The sequence below is a fragment of the Nyctibius grandis genome, chromosome 2 (assembly GCF_013368605.1).
Source record: "Nyctibius grandis isolate bNycGra1 chromosome 2, bNycGra1.pri, whole genome shotgun sequence".
NCBI classification, from domain to species: Eukaryota; Metazoa; Chordata; class Aves; order Nyctibiiformes; family Nyctibiidae; genus Nyctibius; species Nyctibius grandis.
In genome coordinates, this window is record NC_090659.1 from 123,953,982 (window position 1) to 123,978,140 (window position 24,159).

At 39.9% G+C, this 24,159-nt stretch overlaps 1 protein-coding gene across 1 annotated transcript in view; it reads right to left on the minus strand.

Moving 5' to 3' along the window:
* Positions 1 to 24,159, minus strand: part of ACER3 (alkaline ceramidase 3) — a 64,715-nt gene that overhangs the window by 35,124 nt on the left and 5,432 nt on the right. The window contains exon 2 of the mRNA XM_068425287.1: positions 7,505 to 7,615. Coding sequence (XP_068281388.1) covers positions 7,505 to 7,615 — 111 coding nt within the window. The remainder of the gene's footprint in view (positions 1 to 7,504; positions 7,616 to 24,159) is intronic.

Below are 24,159 nucleotides of genomic sequence, written 5' to 3' on the forward strand. Positions count from 1 at the left end.
GTGGAGTCTCCTTCTCTGGAGACATTCAAAACCCTCCTGGACGCGTTCCTGTGTGATATGATCTAGGTAATCCTGCTCTGGCAGCAGGATTGGACTAGATGATCTTTCGAGGTCCCTTCCAATCCCTAACATTCTGTGAGATGTTTCTTTAGATGCTATTAGACTAGAATTGTGGTTATTACATGTACTCAATGAAATGAAATACCTGAGCATGTAACTTTACTGAAACATAGAACTGTAATACATCTACATTTAAAAATGTATTGCCAAATACTTTAATGTTGTTAATTCTCTGGGAAAATTAAGCATGGCTGTCTACCAGAACATAAACAACCACATGCACTTCTGTAAGTTCTGATTAAATCGTTTTGCTTCTGAAAAACCTTTCCAAACAATAAGCAACAATTGGTTTTCACCTTCATTGAGATTTGAATGAGAAATCCTCATAGCCAATTTTCTATGTATACAGAATATATTACAACTACTGTTCATTCTGAAGAAAAAACTCATTAAGTTAATCATTAAAACAGTACCATCCATCATCCTGCCTGTCACAGTGATTTCAGTATCTTCATGATACAAACTCCTACAATTTGTAACAATGGTAATTTTCAAATATGGGCAAATGCATAAGAAATTTCAACTGATTTTAAATTAGCAAAATATGTTGTTAGGGTTTTTTTTTTGTTGGTTTTGGCAATTTGGGGTTTTTTTTGTTAATGTTATTGCGGTTAATAAATCTCAACAGTCAGCTACTGAACTCCTTCCCTTCCTCCTATGTGATTAGAAACAGTTATTTCTAGATTATTTTTCTTTTCCAGTCTTTGCAAAAATCAAGAATGCTGCAGATATTAGTGTTTCAGGTCATTAATCCCACTACTACAATTAATTTCTAAAAACAATTTAAAAATCCTCTTGTTTCTATGTAAGGATCACACTTGGGAGTTTCTTTGATTACGAAATTTTACTATGCATTGAAGAATGATGCTTCAGCTACATTGTGTGGCAATAAAACAGTTACCTGAAACAAGAAAAGTTTACATGGACTCATCATATGATCCTTCCTAAAATAAAAACCTCAACTGGAAATGGCTGTAATACTGCTTGTTGCAATCTTGACCGAGCTCATGAACACGGTCAAGTCTGTTTGGTATTCAAATGCATTCAGCAAGAAACCCAGGATGTTCCATGACTATAGAAATTATATGACTAGATTATTCATCAGATGACACTCTCCCTCTAAAGACTGCACAGACAACATGTCCTCAAACACTATTGTGGTAACTATGCACAATGGCATCTTTTTGAAGAGTTGGTTTAAATGAAGACTGAAGAATAAAACTATGATTCTTTATGTATCCCGTTTATACCTGCTTACTGCAGAGGTATAACTTAAAAAGGAATGTTTTACATTGCAGAGGGGTAACATAAAAATGTTTTACATCTAGACATCGAATGAGCCAAGAACCAAGGTTCTCATTTGCTACCTTTGGCATACGCTATACCTTAACACAGAACTGTGCAAAAAGCTTCATGAATCTGTTAAAAAAGGAGGAAGAAGGAAAGCGCATTAAGAGATGACAAACTGAACTGTAGCAGCTGAAGCATACATCATACTCTGCTTCACTAACATGACTATATAACTGGTAAACTTCAGCAGAAGGGAACTAATAACTCCCTCAAGCTACGCCAGGGGAGGTTCAGGTTGGACATTAGGAAGCATTTCTTCTCAGAAAGGGTCATTAGACATTGGAAGGGGCTGCCCAGGGCGGTGGTGGAGTCACCATCTCTGGAGGGGTTTAAGAAAAGACTGGACATGGCACTTAGTGCCATGGTCTAGTTGACATGGTGGTGTCAGGGCAATGGTTGGACTCGATGATCCCAGAGGGCTCTTCCAACCTGATTGATTCTGTGATTCTGTAATATGCAATACTGCACTCTGACTGGACAAGAGCTGTGCCAGTCAGAGGCGCTGTCTCGTGGCTTAATGCAGGGTTCAGTGTTCGGTGCTGAAAACATTGCAAACTAAAAAGAGGAAACACCTATCACATGCCAAGGATCACAAGGAAATTGCTATTTCCTCTGCTATGCCCAGAGCATGTCACCTTTCTGTCATGCTTAAAGCATAACATGTAAACTTACAAGGGGCTTGACATGTATTTGTGCCCAATAAATAGCTGTCTAACGCTTAAGCTCAAATGTCTTCACATGTAACTTCTACCTGTAGATCTACTGAAATGCAGCTATCTGTAGATATTCTTCTCATCACATAACTACGTCAGGATGAAGACATTTCTAAGGAATATTTACTTCGTAAAAACCATCACTGCGATGAGACATTCCACCAGCTTTGTACTTTTCAAAACATGAGTGAACATGATCACAGAATCAACCAGGCTGGAAGAGACCTCTGGGATCACTGAGTCCAACCGTTGCCCTGACACCACCCTGTCAACTAGACCATGGCACTAAGTGCCATGTCCAGTCTTTTCTTAAACACATCCAGAGATGGTGACTCCACCACCTCCCTGGGCAGCCCCTTCCAACGGCTAATAACCCTTTCTGAGAAGAAATGCTTCCTAATGTCCAACCTGAACCTCCCCTGGCGGGAGGTGGAATCACCTGGGGATTACTGCAATTACATGAGTCTTCAACAGAAGCAACTTTCCCATACAGCCATTGACAAACTGTGCAATAGATTTGCTCCTTATCTTGTTAGCAGGGGTTACAGTTTTCATTTTAAGTGTTTCCTTTTGCAAAGGAGCTTAACTCAGTAAAAGCTGCTTATCAGTTGGGAAGTTTTAACACCATCTGAGGCAATACCATTTCCTAACTACTGCAACTCACTTTTCATAGACACTACAAGTCACTCAGCATTTTTACATCAACAAACCTCTCAAGTTACAGAGGATATACATAAATTATGTATTAAGCACAGAATACACATTAAGTCACAATATTATGAGATCAGAATAGCACTTAAAAAGACTGGAAATGCAAAGTCAGGTTAGCTGCTATATCTAGACTAACACAATCTTTTGTCCTGCAGCAAACACAATGTGTGGTTACTGCCAGTTGATAAAATAGTTGTGTTAGTGATGATGTAAAAGCAACACATCTGCAAACTTCATACACAGTTATTTCACTGTGCTTCAACACCATCAGATTTCAAGGCAATATCCACGCTAGAAATAATCTGACATTATACACGAGACCCAGCTCCACATATAAACCATACAAACTCTCACGAATTGAACCCTAAAGGGACAGAAATATCTGCTACGAATTTTTAGGCAGAATCAGAAGTATCACATGATCAGTGATAATTCATTTTGATGTAAAGACTACCCATCAGCATTCAAAATTCTTATCATAAGCCTAAAGCCTTTATGGAAAAAGCAGTTTATTAGGATTTCATAGACGTGGTTTGAATTTAAACTGTACAGGCACTGGATGAAAACATTCTGAAGGAAGGATGCTCCAGATGCAAACACCTTTATTGAGGTATCTACACATGAATTAGGTGTCAAAGCTCCCACTAAACAGAATGGCATTAGAAAGAGTAATTCTGCTGGCCAAATATAAGGGGATATTTTAGGATGAACCAAATGATTCTCTAAGCTTTACTGACTGCAATGGGAGATAGACTGCTCTGCACAGGTAGACACACGTTTAGGTGTTTGAATGTGGAGCTGAATTCCACCTATGGTTCCTTACAATGATAGAACTGAACTAAACAACATACTGCATCATAAACAAAGAATGAATCAAGATGAAAAAGCAGAATTAAATGAACAATTTTTATTGAATTATTTTGTCTTGTAATAGTATCCCTCCATAGCGTAAGAGACAGGAGAGACCTTCGTTACTCCAAGGGTACAGCTCTACAAGTGAACTCGAGCATGGCTGGGGCTGTTCCCAGACACTATAATGCAACCATCTGCGCTAGTGAATTGTTAGAACAGTCTGCGGTGTGAATCTGGCCTGTTCCAACTAGCGCTTTCCCTGAGCAGCTCCCAGGCACAGCCCAGCAGCCAGACGAGTCCAGGGCTCGTGCCCAGCAGGGAATTTGTACGTGGTCACCTTGTTTTGGATGCTAAGATGAACAGACGTGGGCTGTTCCACGCTACTCGGCTTCAGCACTCAGGAATGTTCCCGAGCACGTTTGATTTACTAATGTCGACATGGCCTAAGCACCTTCTCTATGGCTGTTAGGTAGGAATGAGGGAATTAACTTTGACTGAAGGGCTTATAATAACTACTTTTACAGATACAGAGTTTCACTGGAAATGAAGTTCAGTAAGTTGTTTATGGGTTCCTATGGCTATGTCCATCCTTTTTTTCCTCCACTTTGGCACAGCTTGAATGACTGAGCCCTATTAAACAGGCAAAAGAAATACAAACCAGAACAATCCTTCCAAATGTCAAGTAAAGCATCTAATAAAGTACATAACTCCATTGACTCTGCTTTTTCTTATCTTCTTAGGTCCAAAACAGTTACACTCTCTTTTTTTTAATATATATATAAGATTTTTTTTTTTTTTTAATTGAGATCATTCTAGAATATGAACCATTTGGGAATCATAGTTCCCCAGGAAGCAGGAGGAAGTGACAAATGGTAGAACCTGATACAATACCACTGCATCAAAAGGAACCATCCAAAACCAACTGCTTATTCTTTGAGGTAGTGACAGTCCGATGATGTGTTCCACCTACTTCAGGAGATGCAACATCCTAAAGTAATGGCTCAGAATTATTCTTCATAATTTATAGGCTGATTAATAGTTCTCTAGAGCTTAAAAATCCTATCCAGCTCCTATTGAGTTCATTGACAACATGCCCTTTGAGCTGAAAGGCAGCAGAAATAAGGGCTGAGAACAGTGTGCTGTATTTCAAAGAACTTGCTGAAAAGTGCAACTCAGCCTCAGCACCAGTATGAACAAGGAATTTATTTAAACGGTTATTTAGAAATCCCCCTTCTTGTCCTGCCAACTTTGGATCTTAGCATGTACGTGAAATGAACAGTGCTTCACTAATTCAAAATGCATTTGGTTCAAAGAGGAAACAAATGTCAACAACAGAAATTGTGGGGTATAAAGTGAAGCACTGAACATGGCGTAGTAAAACACAAAGGAACTGACAATCAGCTAAATGTCTGGAAGCATCCAAAAGAAACAGCTGATTTGGATCAAAATAATGTCTAGAAACAACACTTCTTGTGTTCTCAAATGCTAAAAGATTTAATTTTAATGTCCTCTTTGACAGCTGTCTTTTAACGTCTTGTAAAATCTCAGTAATGATTCAAAGTCGTTAAAACCTAACTAAAGTGCCCTCCCTTCCACCCCCATCGTCACAGCGGAATCATTAAAGAATTTCTACTTTAACAAAACAACCCTTAGACACTACTAGCCAGTCAGAAGCTCTGCTATATGGTCTTTAATGAAGCATGGTGCCTGAAGTGAAATCAGAAGTTTGTGTTAAATTCACTATCCCTTTACAGATTATGTCTATACTTGTTTGTTACAAATGAAGTAAGTAGAGTGAAACCTGTTAATAAATAAAATTACTGTAAGGGAAAGAATTCTCTCTGGTACTTCCTTACAAAAAGGAATTTCTGTACACTTTATCACCACTTCAGTATGCTTCTCATTCAGTCACATGCACAGAAAGAAAGCCAATGTTCCTGGCCCATTTCAACTACATTTAAAATTCTGTTCATCTTCTCATTTGCTGCTTTTATTCTGTAGTAGAGCAAATGTTAGGAGGTGTGTGATTCCAAACCATCCTGTTTCTGTTTTTCACTGAGAAACTATAAAGCCTTCTATATTCCTTTACACCTTTCAACTGCTGTAAAATAGTCCAGCGTTACAAATACTGAAGCAGAGACAGAAAAGAAACGTTTTTGTGAGCGTCCTTTAATGTTAAGTTCCAATATATGAGAGAAAAATCAAGCCATGCAAGCATTTATCACTTCAGACAGGAGTCAAAGGCACATCCCCGTCACAGATGAGCGGAGCCCAGCTGGAACTCAGGACTGCCCAGCAGCACTGCTGTCAAATACATGGGCTGAGCTCCCCTTCATGAACAGCAAGAACAGTATAAAACTGACATCCACAGCATTTATTGTGATCAAAGACAGACTTTTTTTTTTTAAAACATTAAACAGTATATGAGAAATGCCCACTCAGGGCAGTCTTGGTGTGAGAGCCTGACATTCTGGTCAGATAGTGGCATACTTTGTCCATCATGAAGTGTCACTGACAGAAGTAGCCACAACTTACAGTGAAGATAAAAAAAGTAAAACTGTGTTTGAGCTTTTTTTTTTTTTTTTTTTAGTTTAGAAAGAATGGCAGCATAGGATACTTTGATTCAAAAGCATGCAGAGAGTCAACTTCAGTGACACTTACACACTGTTACTTTCCCTGTCTTCTTAAAAGGAAACCTTGACCTTCAGGAACTTCTCCTACCGAACTATTTTATACTGAGACAAAAATGATTAATTACTCGAACCCATAAAAAGTCTACAAATGGCTATTTGGAAAGTGTTCAGACAATATCCATTGTACATTGCTGCTGCTTATCTTTCACACCTATCAGCAAAGCTCAAGTAACTGAAAAAACATGAAGTTGTACCTAGCATATGTTACAGTTTAACTGGCATCGAGAATACATTTAGCATATGGATATGTGGGTTTTGGCAAAGTTTATCTAAATAGGTAAGTATGTCAATCTTAAAAGTAACATTTACAATAAACCAATCTCTTACCACTGGGAAGACTGGGAAAGACAGCCTCCACAGATACAGGAGCTATGGCAAACACAGAAATCCTGTGAAATCTACTTTAAGACCCAACTGCCAAATCTGAACCACCTTCAAACATCATCTTTTCTCATAAGGATCATGACTTCTAGTTGCATAATTAACGTCTTAAAGGAAGTTGGTTCTTTTCTGGATTTTGCTATTTTAGAAAAAACAGGCTGCCCTTAAGTTCACATTGTTCTTCCGTCCTTGCAGAACTTCCCAGACACGATGACAGTTAGGTTATTGGGTGATATATGCCAAAGAGGAACTGAAAACAAATTCAAACTCATGAAAGAATGCTCTTCCAGTTCCTTCAAGATCTTGGCCACTTCTTGTATTGCTGTTCCATGCAAATGTCACAAAAATATTAATATACTGTGAAACTGTTTGGAAGTAGGACACACAAGACATCTTCTGTAAATCATCATAAAAGGACACAGTAAGCTAAGATGCACTGAGCAGGACTTAAAGCCAGAAAGGATCACTTTAAAATCTCATAAAGTTATTTAGTGGATTCTAACTTCATGTCCTCCCAACAAACACCAATTTTCTGTAAACATTAACAAGTATAACAAACTGAGGTTTACGTTTCACACACATAGTATTTGGATTTAACTACTTGGTTTCTTAATATTTAGATATTGTTCACCGCACATCTGAGCTCTCTTTATAATGAAAGAGCAAATTAAGTTTTACACATACCTGTAAGACACAAATATGCAGCTAAATACCGTTTTTCAAGGCCATCTTTATAGGTCTGAATCGCACCATAGATTGGAGGTAGAATGAAAATCAGGTTACTCACTGTGTTCCCTGTAGGACAGAAACCAAAAGCAGAGATTTAGAATTGGGTACTGTGCACTTTAAATAAATAAAGCTGCATTCACTCATTAAAGACAGGTTCAACAGTTTTCATCCAGGAAGCTACACCTTCTCTGAAGTTGTCTTCTACATTCACACATAATAAAAAGTTAAATTTTGGTACAACACAGTTAACTACTTGAAGGCTAAAAATATTTTAACTCTTGTCTTTTTTCACATGTATGGATAGTAATAAAATACTAATTCAACACAAAAGTTTGGATTAGATGGTGCTTACTTTCTTGGCAGGAGGCACAAAAATAGGCTTACCTTAACTGCACAGCTCATGAATTAAAACCCGATTCCTTAAGGAGATATAAGCCCCAAATAGTTCAAGCCTGGTATTTTAAAAGAGCCGTTTGTTTGTTTTTCTCTTTTCTTAACGCTATTCTTGGAACTCTCTCCTCCACACTCCGTTCAGATGCTTTGAGGTCACCGAGTGACTCGTTCCCAAATGAAACCAGTTCACTCTTTGCTATTAGTGTGCTAGTCACTGTGCGCACACAGAACATGCTGGGTGGGATGCTACACCACAGATCATAGTGTAAGACCACAGACTACGAGGGTACGATAAGGAATAGCAAAAAGGCAGCAGCCACTACTGATCAGCGTGAAGGCAACTCTCAAAGCTTATCAAGAGCCTGAACCTCAGCAAGACACCACTGCTCTCCATCCCTCCTGCTGAAGTGGGACACGACGCAAAGAAATGACACATGCTGCAGAGATCAGAGAAAGCAGGAACAAGCCAAGAGCCCAGCTCTCATACCAGGGAGCATGACGACTCTTCCAGAGCTGGCAAAGATGAAGGAACCTTGCTTTTTGTTTTAAGACTGCTCTCCTAGTCTGATTTAGATGTTTTTTTCATACTGTCCTGGCCTATGCAAAAGTACAATGAAATATTGAGAAGTTTACGTGAAGCATAAGGTAATGGTACATTTCTCAGCAGAAGGGATGCAGATTCAGCTTTTTAGCCTAACCACAAATCATAATTTTGAGAATAAAGGTTATGTAATGGGAATAAAATGACCTGCAATTCGGGAAAAAGAGTACATCTATTAAAAAAGGCAGAATGTTGCTCACCTAAATTAAATTGCACACTTTCACACGCCATCAGTTAAATATGTATAAAATTGTAACTCGAACTTCCAAATATCTCAATGAAAAGTACAATGTATGAGGCTATGGAGAGGCCAAAGAAAACCTATTTCTGGCTTTTTTATTCAGCAGAAAATCTCAGAAGAGTTTCACTTTCTAAACCACAGAACAAGAGCGAGCAGGCCATGTCTGAATCACTCCCCTCATTCAAACACCTATTTTTCAGGAGTCCTACTTCCCAAGATCCATCCCAAACAAGAGTGAAAACTACCAAACTATGATCATACAACCCCAAGTATTACAGCACCTCTGGGAACAAAAATCCGTACTTTACAGGTTTACAGAAAATTCAAAGCCAAATGGAAAAAAGGTTATTTCAGAAGACACGAAGCAGAAGTGTACCTGGTTAACTTTAACAAGTTAGCTCGTCTAAATTCTCACAAAGTAGATTCAAATCTCAGTTTGAGACAGTCTTCTAGACCAGATAAAAATCACATCTGATTTTTATTAGACCTTCTTTAAATCACTTCGTTATTGATTTTACATCATCTCCTGCACAACCATGAATTTCACCAAGTTATAACAAGCAGAACAGAGGTGTGCCAGAGATCTTACTCTTCTAGTCAGCTCTGTAGTAAGTTCCTCCACGTAAATGCAGCCCAGCTGAAATCAAAACAGCTCTGCAAAGACATACGAGTTTATATCAATATAAAAGGCCTTTTTCATGCTTAAATTCTTTGGGGAATCATTAACCTTTTACCACATTCCCACAGTGTTGCAATGGGCAGTGATTCACTTTCAGTGGAGACTGGATTTGGAAGCAATCCACTAAAACTCAGTAGTGTGTGATACACTGACCATTACCACGTCCTCCCACAAATCACGCAAAGATGTCATCCAGCCTCGCAAAGTAAAGGCTGTGTAGTCTGGATAGTGAATCTTCTGCTTTCTAAAGCAGTTCTCAACTATGCCCATTTTCAAGAGAAGTTATTAGATGTTATATGAATATCCCTGTTCGAGGTCACTTGGTTATGACACTGTCAAAAACCTGGCAAAAATTCAAATATGAAAATGCTGAACAAAAGAAATACCATGATGTTTATCCGCAAGTGGGAAGGCACGTGACTTTAGAAGAGAGTTGCAGTAGGATAACAAACTTCAGATGGATGTAAGAATGCAGAAAAGAGATTCTTCTGTAGGGAGGCAAAGGTTGCAACACTTCCTGTAAAGCCATCATTATGATAAATTATTGAAAATTTATGAGCGTTTCATCTAGGACTGTCTTGCTTAGAGAGGAAATACCATAGCCCTAATCTAGCTGTAAATTCCTGCCACTCCTTCTCTGCACTTTTTGGCCCATATTATTCAGAACGTTTATAGCACAGATTAGGCAAGCCTATTTGCAAAACATACTTATTGCAAGTTGTGCAAATTTTTTAAAAAGGGAAATGGGGGCGGGGGAACAATGAAGTCCTCTGGGGTGCTGCTAGCAGAATTACTTCTTTCAAGAACAAAAACTACAAGGCCTCTTTCAAACCCAGGAGTGCGTATTTCATAAAAGTCTAACTATCTTTACAGGATTATCCTCGCATAGAATAGCTTATAAATTCATTAAAAGGGATTTTTACTAATTCCATCAAAAAAAGGCAGTGGGATATGCAAAGAGATTAGCAAACAATACCAATATAGAAGTAAAAGGTGACATAACTAAAGACCTATAACTCTAAAGTTAATTTACAAACAAGGAAGGGAAATAAGTTTTGAAGGAAACAGATATGGAAGTTGAAAAGGGGAAAAAAGTTAAACTGTCAAGAAACCTAATCTTTTTCTTTTTCACCAGATTTTCTTTTTTTTAAAAAAAGGAAAAAAATAATGCAGAAAACCTCCTTGGAAAAAACAGAGATTGGAGAATTTGGAACTAAGGCGTGAGGCAGAAGGTATGCAAAGTAATTAAAGAGATTATTGGTTATGCCTGTAAGAAATATAATATGCCAGAAATTACATGAATGCACGTGGAATGGACCCGGGTTTAACTCTGTACAGCATTCTTATATTTCAGTACTGGATCCCTTGAATACTGGTCCAGGGAGTGATCTAATTTTTCTTTAGTGACCAAAGACTGCTTCTCAGCATTTTACCTTCAGCATGTCTGTCAACAGAAAGGAGTACTAGATTATCAGAGGAATAAATGAATGAACTCGCAGACTGAAATGACAGGAACAGGATTAAATATGATGGCCAAGAACACACTGTTCAATGTGAATATGAATTCCAAATGTATGATAAATCTATTTGAAGAGGCAGAAAAGTGAATTAAGATCGCATGGTGACTGACCATAAGCTGTCACTGCAGGCACCAAGCCCCCTCAATTTATTTCCAGTAGAGGCAGGGAAAACAGTAATGTCTTCACACAAGCCAACAGTAGAATACATTTTTCTCTAGTTATTGATAAAAGAGAAAGCACATCAGGTGCAGAGAAGCATCACTCAGATGGGAGTGATGAATGGGAGCTTACAACATCAGAAGGGACAAAAATTGCTTGGCTCACCTTGCCTAACAAAACAATGGTTGGATGGAACAAAACTGTGCTCTGTAAATACACCATGGGTAAATTCATGGATCACAGAATCACAGAATCAATCAGGTTGGAAGAGACCTCAGGGATCATCAAGTCCAACCGTTGCCCTGACACCACCCTGTCAACTAGACCATGGCACTAAGTGCCATGGCCAGTCTTGTCTTAAACACATCCAGAGATGGTGACTCCACCACCTCCCTGGGCAGCCCCTTCCAGTGTCTAATGACCCTTTCTGAGAAGAAATGCTTCCTAATGTCCAACCTGAACTACTTGATGTTGAAGGATGAAAGGGAGCTACTTGAACTAAAGGATAATACAATACTGACAAAACAATAAATAGATATAAACTAACCCTAAATAATGCAGGCTAGAAGTTAGAGGAAAGCCTCCCACTGAAGAGGAAACATTTACATCTGCTTCCCAACAGAAACGTGCAGCATGAGGGACCTACCTGCTTTCAGGGTGAAGCTCAGTATGCTCAAAAGCCAGATTACATGATGCGGTGGCCTATCAGAGTAGTAAACCAGACTATGCCCACAAAGATTATACACGGTACTAGATAAAGTGCTAAATTAATGTCTAATCATGATAAACGCAGACTGTGTGACTGACCTGACAAATTTTCAGAAAAGTCTTTCAAGACTGTTTTAACGCAAACCATTGTTTCAAAATACTGTTGTATTCATTGAGAGAATGCCATATGGTTCCAGAACAAAATCAAAGTTATGCAAAACGTCATTTCAACAGGCCTCTGTCTACAGGAAGGACAGCTGTATGAGTGTTAAACCACATCTGCACCCTTTTCTACAAACATGACAGCAAAACCTGACAAGTCTTTTTTACAATGCACGTACATTCAGAGTCATCTTCAGGTCCTAAAAAATAGGCATATTATCATAAATGCACAAAGATCTGCACAAAGACCGAGCACCTCAGACAAAAAAATATAAACCTGAAGAGAAAATAGTATTTACAGGCAAACATGGGCACAATATACTGCTTACTGTTATACAGACAGCTTGGTACAGTTAGACAGTACACAGATTTGAAGGACCTTACCTTCATAAAGTTTCCATTTCCCCAAGTATGCAGTTAGTTCTACATTAGAAAGGCATTTCTACAACAAATTTGGATGAGGAGTCAAAAGGATAAAACCAGTAAAGTTGTAAATAAGTTGTAACAGAACATGGTGATAAAGAAATAATAGGCAGGGTGTAAAAACATAAGGAACACAACACTGAGAGTTAGAATATAGGTGATGTTTGCAGTGAGGGGGAAAAGTGCTATTATAAAAAAGAAGCAAAAATTGTCATCTTCAGCTTTTGACAAAGTGACCAATGTGATTTACAGTGATCCCTTCCCCTATGTTTGTACACAGAATGACTGCAAGATTTACCAACTGCAAGGACCTTTTCAAATGTTAAAATGCTCTTTCTCTATCAGACAAATGAAGACTTTTCACTCTGCTATGGTTTCTGTAAGACTCAAAACCAATAGAGATAGATGTTACCCTCAGAGAGCAAAGAAAAAAATTTTTGCAGTTAAAAAACTTGACTATACATAAAAAGTTCATTTAAAATCAGGACTAAGAAACACAACATTCATTACAGGCGTTCAGCCTCCCCTTAAGGACAACTGCACTGCACTGTGAAACAGGAGAAAGGAAAGTGGCTGCTATTTTCTAAAATAGATACCTATGTTCCAATAAAGTCAAAATGTCCCTTTAAGTAAAACAAACAAGCAAACAAACAAGATCTTGAGGCTGAAAACATCCATTTCATTGTCTGGATATCGTGGTGCTCTGCACACTCAGTTTTAGTGCGCTTCCTGGATCACGTAGCTTCTTCTTTTTCCATTGTTGCATGAAGAAAATAAAAATAATTATAAAAAACCAAAGCCTGTCAGATGGCATCATGCAGCACTTGAATCATCCTTCTAGCTGCTTTCAGATATAAGGAATTCTGTCTCATGGCTTTTGTTTGTGGAATCATCTCAAGCAGCTCTGGTGCAAACTACAGCTCGTTATTCGAGGGTCTACCAAATTTAAAGAAATTGCGAAGCAACGCAATTCAGGCACATTTGAGAGCACAATCATCTACCATTAGGTACCCTCTCTTTTAAAGAAAGATTTTTCTCTTGGAAGGCTCTCTAGGGATATGAAACCAAAGATGAACACACACAGCATAACAGTGAAAGGCAGGCGTAAAAAGGGTAGTCCTGTGGCCCAGCAGCACCAGATAAGGTTAAACAAAGACAAAAAGGTGTCTGGAAATTAGATTTGAACCGGAGAAGTAGGTGGCCTAACAGCTTAAAGACTGAGGAGGAATCTAGAGTATTTCCCTGTAAGAATCTCATTCAAATCTAATATGAGAGTCCTTGCTAAGACACAAGTATTTCACAGCTTACCTATCACAGCATTGCAAGCTCAACAGAGAAATTAATTGGAATGAAATCCAACAAGTTTCCACACAGCATAACCTATATATTATCAGGCAATAATAACTAAGCCAGAGCCCAGAGGAGGTCTGTATCACTGACATTTCAAAATACAGGCAATTTCATGATTGTTCAGAAGACCCAGCTACACAGAATCAGCTGGTTTGGCCCCTAATTTCAATCTTGTGCTGTTTTGGCTTACGGCTTATCACCAGGAGGGCAGTATAGAAATTAGATTTTCACTTCCACCAGCCATTTTTAATATCTTCCACTTCAAAGTCTACAATAACTGCACTTCAGAGTGTCAGGAAATGAAAACTCCTGTCTCCATTTGATATTTCAGAAGGACCTCAAGGGGAGAAAAGCGAGTCATCCCGATGGGAATTTTGCCAGTATGTAATTACTAAACTCCCTACTTGCTAATGTGCATGAAGGATCAATATAAACTTCCTGGTACTCAGCGAAACACAACACAGCGTTACTCCAGGCTGGACCCACAGGACCAAGGCTGCCTTAAATAAAAACAAAAAAATGGGGGCGAGGGCTGTTTGGAGTGTTTATTTTTCAGCGACAGGATCCATTTCTTACCTCCTGTAATTCTCTTTTCCAAATACCAAGCAAGCCTTGATTTTGTTTACCTGGACATTAACTGAAGTTGCAACTTCAGCAATTCAGCTGCAACATGTATTAGCCACCACATTTCTAACAACAAAATGGGAAAAATACCGAAGGAAACAAATAGTGAAGCAATTACTGAACCGTATAAGCTATGTACGAAAGCTTCCTGAAGAACTATAAAAATGGGTACAGATAAATAACACTTCAAACTAATGGGTTATTAGAGAGACTATTAGATCTCCCTAGGTATTTAAAATAAAATCAGAACTCTAAAGAGGAAGTTCATAGAGATCCTAGGAATCATGAAATTAGAAGGTAGATAAAACACCATAGAAAAACGTGATAAAGTGAGCACATTACAAAGGAATGCTTCATTATGCTGTTCAATATCTTTATAGATGATCTAGACGTAGCGATTGAGTGCACCCTCAGCAAATTTGCAGATGACACCAAGCTGGGTGGGAGTGTCGATCTGCTGGAGGGTAGGAAGGCCCTACAGAGGGATCTGGACAGGTTAGATAGATGGGCCGAGACCAACGGCATGAGGTTCAACAAGAACAAGTGCCGGGTCTTACACTTCAGCCACAACAACCCCATGCAGCGCTACAGGCTGGGGGAAGAGTGGTTAGAAAGCGGCCTGGCGGAAAGAGACCTGGGGGTGCTGATCGACAGCCGGCTAAACATGAGCCAGCAGTGTGCCCAGGTGGACAAGAAGGCCAATGGCATCCTGGCCTCTATTAGGAATAGTGTAGCCAGCCGGTCTAGGGAAGTGATCGTCCCTCTGTACTCGGCACTGGTGAGGCCGCACCTTGAGTACTGTGTCCAGTTCTGGGCCCCGCACTTCAAGAAAGATGTTGAGGTGTTGGAGCGAGTCCAGAGGAGGGCGACCAAGCTGGTGAAGGGTCTGGAGAGTCTGACCTATGAGGAACGGCTGAGGGAGCTGGGGTTGTTTAGCCTGGAGAAGAGGAGGCTCAGAGGTGACCTTAGTGCAGTCTACAACTACCTGAAGGGAGGTTGTAGTGAAGTGGGAGTTGGCCTCTTCTCCCAGGCAACTAGTGATAGGACAAGAGGACACAGCCTCAAGCTTCGCCAGGGGAGGTTCAGGTTGGACATTAGGAAGAACTTCTTTTCAGAAAGGGTTATTAGACATTGGAACGGTCTGCCCAGGGAGGTGGTGGAGTCACCATCTCTGGATGTGTTTAAGAAAAGACTGGACATGGCACTTAGTGCCATGATCTAGTTGACAGGGTGGTGTCAGGGCAACGGTTGGACTCGATGATCCCTGAGGTCTCTTCCAGCCTGGTTGATTCTGTGATTCTGTGATTAATCTAGCTGTGCATAGATGCTGGCATACTACTATGACAAAAACTGTAAGGGACAAATGAGAGGGAGGAGTCAGATGAGTATTAGAAAGGAAAAGAAAGATCTGAAGGAAAAAAATAAAAGAACGGCTACCTACATCTTGGCCAGGCAGCAGCTACAGGAAAGCAACGTGGAATCCAACAGATTTACGTAGGGGAAAGACTGAAAAAAAATACTATTTTTATTACTAAAGAGCATTCTGATCAGGACTAACAGACTGAAACAAGGAAAAGGGAAGTTCAGGTAGAACATCTAGAAATCAAGTTTATTTGGTAGCAGCAACATCTCCCAAAAGAAGACACAAATCCTTGAACCGTTTCAAACAAAAGTGGACAACACGCTGCAAGATACACGAAGAAAACATTCCACCATGGGCGAAGAAAGGAAGCAAAGGAGGCAGGAAGGCAGCCGACTCCTGCCTCAACACCAACCTCCTCCACCAACACAGATGCATACCACCAGTGTGAGCACGCTGCGTTCCAGTCGCACGCGTCCCAGCCCCAGCCCCAGCACAGCGCTGCTTCCGCTAAGTCAAAGTGCTGGGACAAGGCCAGAAAACCTAAAGGCAGCATTGCTGCTGCAGAGCTGGTGGTCAACGGGGAGGTTTGAGTGTTTAAAGTCAGCACGTAGGGCCATGCTTCTAGAGCTTCTAGGTTGCTTCTCCCTTGTTGGGCCTCCATTTCTCCAGGATATGTAAATATACCCTGATATGCTTCAGAAAAGGTAAACCATTTCAGTGATTTACTGGATTGGAGAGGGGTAATGAGGTAATTTTAGGAAAAAAAAATTAATTATTAACAACACAATTTGATTTTTATTCCCAGTGCTCATTTACGAGCAGTTCCAACATGCTGTGTCAAGTGATACGTTCCGATTTATGGCCTTATATTCCAGCTGAAGAATTAATTCCCTTGGCATTCATCATACTAGTTCAGCTAATATTTTTGTAGGTATTTTTACTCTGATTACAGTATTTCATGTTACATTTGTGTTCTTCAAAACAATCGAAAGGTAATTAGAAGAAAAAGCTCTCAACACTCCTGACTAACAAAGCACACACAAGAAAGCTCAGTTCAAACCTGTGAAGGGTGGGTGTATTTTCTAATGCACAAGCCCCTTTTTGGTATGCACGTCTTACAAAAGCACTTATTAAACCGCTTCTGAATTGCCTGAGGTTACAATTAAGCAATCCTTTTCTTCACCCCCACCTCTCTGCAAAGTGCTTTGCTACTGTGTAGTAAAGACACTCGAAAATTAGACTAACAGGAGACTGTACTAACGCCGACCTTGTTTCTTATGTATATTACACTAAAAATAAACGAGTGAAAGCTAATACTGCACAAATCCATATTTTAAAGCTCCACATGTTTCTTCGTAAGAAACTGATACCCTTGCAATCCCAGAAATCCAACATTTGCATTCATAATGCACATTTAAGCTTAGATGGTGAAACATTCATTGCTGGGCTGAGAAGTTTTTGCTCTTCCCCCTCAAACCCAAAACATATTGGTTACCTATTTAGTCTCCATTACTGCAGTGTCTGAGCAACCCCAGTCTTGTGTGTACTCATCCTCAACATCCTTGCAAGAAGACAGGCTAGAGGAGGGTGCCTGAGTCACAAAGAAACCTGCATAAAACTGAAGCCAGGACTTTCAAACACCAAAGTGCTTCTCTAGCCACTAGACCATCCTTACCTGCCACAATAAAAGTGAACGAGCTCACCGCAACACCTCTCATAAATAAAGCTTCAAAGCAGAAAGTACATCAGAGTAAGAACTGGGTACTTTCCAGAACGAACATTTTTGTTACCAGTTCTTATAATGTTTAGTGTAATGGAGTCCTCCTCCTCCTCCTGGAACTCTTAAAGACTATCACAAATGAAGAAAAAGTGTCTAAAGACCCAGAACTTGGCTGGACAGTTTTTTTGAGGAAGGATGACTGATATTTTTTTTTTGCAGAGGGATCTGTCTTGAAGCCTTTCATGAGTGAAGACCAAGGTCTGTACGAGATGCTGCTCCTCAGAAGAGGGTTAATAGGCCAGATTACAAAATGTGGAGAACCGACTGTGAGGTTTAACAGATAATTATGAAAGCAATTGCAAGGGAAATATTCTGAGGTGACAGGCCAGAATAAAGATAGCTACAACAGCTAAATGAAAAAGCCATGTTCTCCACTTTTGAAGGCAGGTTTACCAGTTATCTTACTGTGGCTCTAACTATGTCTATCACACCTAGGCCTGTCACAAGTGCGGGGCATTCTGAAGCACTAATAAATGTTTTTTTGTGTTTTGAAGGGACAATTACATGAAAAATAACAGTATTTAAGGAGGTAACAAAAGTGCCAGAATCCATCCTTGGCCATTTTTTGAGATTGCAGGACAAATATGGAGAAATATGATAATACACAGCTCCTTTACAGGACATTTTATTCCCAATCCAAGATATCCACAATTAACTGGACTACAAGGAATAAATTTGCATTACAATTAGCTGATATGCCATCCTGTCATATTTTAACATTGCTTTCCTAGAGTATGGGAAGCCTCACGGAAAAGAAAGCATCGTTTCCCTGATAAACGTGCACCTGAGATGACAGCAAGCAGACCAATTACTTTGAAGTACACCTGGAAGGATTTTGCAAGTAAATTTAAAGTAAAAACAGTTGACATAGGCAGATCGTTTGAAATATCAATCTAGAAAGCTCACCGAAAGCAAGTGCTTACAGCTGGAAAATGCAATCAAAGTCTAAAGAGATGAAGCTGAGACGATGTAAAGTTAGAATATTACATGCAATAAGCTCGTTGCTGAAGGGCAGCTTTGCTGCTATTATAGCCTTTACTGGAAAACAAAATAAAATGCATTTTAGATGTTATTTTAAGACAGGCTGATAATGACAGACTGGAAGGAAACAACCAAGATGTGGAAGCTTACTCTTCAGCCACTGCTAAAACTAAGCAGTGACCAACATGATGTTACAGTGATCATCCATTTAATTTTCATCATACTTAACTCCTTCCAACCTTTCTTCTTCTGTGCTGGTGCCAGCATCTTGGCTTCACGTTCTGTGTCTGCACCAACTCCTCTAAACCTAAGGGTCTGTCCTGAACAGAAAGCACAGCTTTGGGCAGCTGACAGTTTTGAGCTACCAGAGTACGTCCAGCCCAGCATCTGTCTGCTCTCACCACAGAGATACCAACTTGAGGCACAATATGCTGTGGGTATCATCTCAGGGGCTCTGTATGACTCCTGCAGGCATTGTGCAGTGAGATATGAGCACTAAGCATTTGGGGAGCCCAGTATGCTCACTGGATGGTGGATGGCAGAGAATAATGTGTTGTCAGTCCTCTTTTCCAGATATTTGCAGCTTTAGTTTGAGCAGCCTTTCTTCAATATCCAAATCCTCTTCCTTTCCTGCCTTTCTTGCTATCAGCATGGATTTCCCTTGGGCATCCACAACGATTGAAGTCTCTCCTGTTAAGCAAGTTTTGCCTTACTTGGATGGTAGGAAATTAAAGGTGAGATGCTATGTAAAACAGAGCACCTGGGGATAATAAGAGCAGTCAGCAACCACTGCCTGATTCAGATATACATCAACCATTTGAACACCAGCTGCTGACATTCCCCCTCTTAGCAGCAGTACTAATAGAAAATCCCATCTGTAACTAACTTTTTTTGGCAGGACTGCCTTAAATGAAAAATCCTAGGGGTACTGGGATAAAAAAAGGCACCTAATCTCAGAAATTACTCAGACTCTTCTTCTTCACTCCTAAATATCCAACTTTATCTCTTTTATGTAGGTACTTCACAATTTTTTCCAGTTAATAGACAACCTCCAGCAAGAACTTTCACCAGTACCCAATTAATTCACTAACTCAAGACTCGAAGACTGTCGTTCCTGATGCGCAACTTCTAACTCTGACTATTCTTTAGTCACTGTCCAACTGTCATTTCAAGACAACCTTCTTGTTCTTACTTGAAAAATGAAAAGAAAAAAAACCTGGCAGTTGCCTATTCGCCCACAAACCTTGGCAAAAGCTGTTTATCTAGAGGGAAAAAGAAGCTTCTTCTCCACAAAGACAGTAAGATCAAAGTCCAAATCTTAAATATCTCACAATCTAAATCAAATACAGGAAGAGATATACAACACACTGAAGGTTGAAGCTTTAAACGCTGCCTTTTTGTTATAAATATAACTTAATACAGTACCCACACAATAACAGGTCATGAGGTGGGTGGCAAGCATTTGGGCAGAAGTGAATTTTACTGAATAATAAACAATTGAAAACTGAACACAAAATCAACCAAGTTCCAAGCACAAATGGTGGCCCAAAAAATAGCAGAGGAAACTTTCAGAGGACAGACTTGAGACAAATATAGAAAAAGTACCATAAAGCAGGGGAAAAAAAAAAAGTTAATACAAAAGGCATATGGAAATCAGCACGGAAGAGTTTAAAGGCAGGAAAAACAGCTGAAGAGCTTGGAAGGGAATACGTTCAAGAAAAGGAAATAGCTTTAAAATATTTGTCTGCAACCTAGAACAGATAAAGAAAAAAAAAGACGAGAAAAATTAAATTGGGTTGGACTCAAGGGTTTTAATATTCGAGTACTGTGCTGAAGACTATATTCTGAGCAGCCTCAGAGGAAGATAAAACTTGGGCCTTGAAAGATTTAACAGCCACCAAACCTCAAACCTCGGCGTGAAAAGCAACTGTGATATCACAGATCACAAAGCCATAGCAGTTGGTTTAAGTGAAGGAAAACAACATCTGCTGTACGATTTCACTACCACGGTGCACTTCTCTGCCGCTTTCCAAGGCGTGTACACAATTCAGTAGAGCTGATTCTTATTAGAGACCACACTCACCAGCTTGGAAGAAGCAATACAACTGGCAATGTTCATCTGTTTTTTTTACTTTTAAAGCAAGCCACCAACTTCCATGCTGCTGCTGCTTTATGGAGATGGCATTAAACCGTACCCACTTGCAGAAGCCAGATCTGCAGGTACAGGGCGTTAAGAACAACAAGCACATTGCCAACCTTCTTTCTAAATTTCTGTTACTAAATTGAAAAAAATAAAGACAAACTGTTTTGCTTCTCCAATTTTCCAGGCTGTTTGCTCCTGCACTGGTCAGCACGTTGCACACAGTTAGTTCTCTCTGCTTACGTGGGTCATTTCCACAACTGTGAAAAGGACTTGGAAAAAAAAAAAGAAAACCCAAAGGAAATAAGAAAAGATAAAAGCATCAATTTTCATTCATGAGCAAAATATCACCTGGAGCAACTCCAAGTTTATGTATTTTGTATTTTTTTTCTTAAGTCTACAAGATTTAAAACCTGAAAAAAACCTGTATCCTGTGGGAGGAATGCAGGGAATATGTATAGAAATGCACCCTGCAGCTCTCCTCCCGAGCGTAATAACCCACAGAGCACGAAGGCTCTGCAGCTTGCCTGCTGCAGTCTGGGGCCAGCACTAGACCTGGCAGTCTCTGGCAGGAGGAGAGCACTGGAAACTCCCTCTAAGAGCAATCAATTCTATAACAAGAAGCACAGAAACATACCCTTTCTTACATAGCAAACCTTGTTAAGTACTCGTAGAGGAAAAATACACTCATTTCACCTAGAAGAAATGTGAATTCCACTCTGTGACAATAAAATCAGTTCTTTGGGTCATTTTAGCTTCCTGTTGTAGGTGATTCATTTGATTTCAGACAAAGCCAGATCTGCAGATCCTATTTCTCAAAGCATGTAAGTAATTTCCTAGGTATCCCTGGGTTTCCTCATTGTAAGGTCAAAACACCCATTAGAAGGGATCACAGGAGTGTGCTTTCCAGTTGGGAAGCAGGTCTCTGCCTGAAGAAACAAATGGTGTTGACCAGGGAAGATGAAGAAAACCTGATGAACTAATGATAGATCTAATACAGAAATGCTCTGTCCCAAGACTGTCAGTGTCCAGACTATTTTTAGTGCTCAACTATGCTACACAGCTCTACAGGACTTCTTTGATCTAATACTGCATCTGATTCCTAGATGCTGGATCTTGTCCAAATGAAAATCCTTATCCAACTGGAACTAGCAATTTCTAAAAACCCAGTCTACAGCGTAGTAGCATCCTGAGCTTCCACTGCAAATAATGAGCCCCTTAAAGCACTGTATAAATCAGAGAGTTTCCAGGGTCATCTTTTATGACCATAAAGTTGATAGCTTGAAATCCTGCTAGTTGGAATTCATATAAAACGTACTCTGGTGTCCTGTGCCATACACCCATGACTCACAGAAAAGCAGATGTGAAGGAAGAAACTGAGGGAGAGGCACGGCTAGTATGAGTTACGTACACTGTCCTGCCTTCACTCACCTTGTGCTGTTAGGTAGAGGCAGATGTTCAGCTCACCCCCAACACCACGTCTTTTTCTAATTCTGCTTGTCTGCTTTCTTGCCTAAAGAGGATCGAGCCTTGCCTTTTGCTCAAACCTAAAAGTCGAGTCTCAAACTAACATCCTGAACCTCGTCCTGCTGAACCAGCCCACACTCTTGTCCCCTTCTCCAGCTCCTCTAGTTAGAGAGGAGAATCAGGGCAATGATGCCTGAACTGGGCTGCAAGGGAAAAATACCCTCTTGCTTACAAAGCCAGCTGGAGATCCTTTAAGAGACACACTCTGCACACATCATTCCAGGGTCACTCCAAGGACACTGGATTCAGAAAACAAGTCCAAAGGAACCAAGGAATTATGTAAAAACAAATAAAATAAAGCCCCAGGACACAGCTGGGAAACGGATATACTGCTGGACACTAATCTCAATTTTTAAATAAAGTTTGGAATTCCCCTCAGGAAAGCTCTGCATCATGGAGGGCAGGTTGAGTCACCAGTTGCTGGAAAGGCAAAGAACTGGACAGGAACCTTGTGAGGCTGGAGGGGGCACAAAGGGTGCGTCCCCCTGCCGAGACTGACAGAGAGGGCTACTTCGGCCCCCAAACTCCAGACACGCTGAAGTACATACACTGCCAGAGGCCGATGGACCATACTGTAAAGGAGATAATGATCCTGCAGATGCTGACGACACTGATCACTTAGAACATGGCAGTTTTTCAGTCACTGATCGCAGTGCGCGTGCAGCATATTTCTTCAAGGAAATTAAATTTTAAAAACAGACAGAAAAAAATATCCTCATCAGACACTGCAGGTTTTTGAGCTAGCACAAAAATCCCAAGTATTTTACATTCTCAAGTGCACAAAAGGGTATGTGCCTGAAACCTTAAATCTAAACGGTGCCCAGCAAAATCACTGGGACTCTCTCCAGAGCTTGCCTACATAGGGGTATTCAGACTAAAAGACTGACACTAAAGCAGCGTTGCTCTGGGTTTTTTTGTACTTCTTTGTAGTACTTCCACAGCGACAGAATAACCAAGCACCTTTAATTCATGCAGCAGCTCAGCTTCTCTGCTTACAGACTGAAAAATGGCTGTAATTAATGAGGCAGGTGTAAAGAGCCCCACACTTAGAAAACTCAAGGCAATCAAAGGTAGGCAGCTTTTCCCTGATAACCACTTAAGTGGGTTCACTTTTAGCATTATAAATTTAATTTTTTGGATACATATTTTGAATTAAAAGAACTTTCCACATTTTCTTAACCTTTCATGATCCATGAACCTTTCTGTGATCCTCCTCAGGCTTTTGAGAGAGTCAGGGAAACAAGTCAAGTGTGTTAGCACTTGCATGCACTGCAAGATAAAACGACCATATACTGCTGAGCTGTTGGGACTGGAGACAAGTCCCAGAGCTCCTCTGAACATTTTTGCAGCGATTACTAAATCTTTCTTTTGTTTAAAAAACATCTTCCCCACTGATCTGTGAAAGGCTCTAGCAAATATGGAAAATACATTACATAAACAGCAGTTTCACACACACACAAGAAGACACAACAAACCCCAGCCTAAAAACATTTTTGTCTTTCAATTATGACAACAGTAGTTTTTATCTGTGACTAAAAGCTCATTTAAAGGCATTTAAAAGTCAGCAGCGTTCCCTTACCATAATTTATTTTGCATTAATCTTCCTGTTTCTAGCTACAAACATATATTCTACAAATTCGTATCGTGCAGTTCATAAGCCTCTCTGCCTTAGTTTGCACATAAGCAAAATTAAATTGTACAAATGCCACTGCTCTGTTACCATTTGGAGTGGCAGATGTCCAATTGCCAGCTGTACAAGTACTGAATATGAAGCACTAATTATAGCGTAATCAAACGCTTTGTTAAACCATATTTAAGAATTTTATTGTCACTTAATAACTCCACAAGCGTTAGTAGACAAACACACGTGTGGTCCATTACCACAGCATCCATCACGTTTTAAGCATATCCATAATGCGATGGACAAATGAGAACTGTTGATCAGACAAACACAGACTT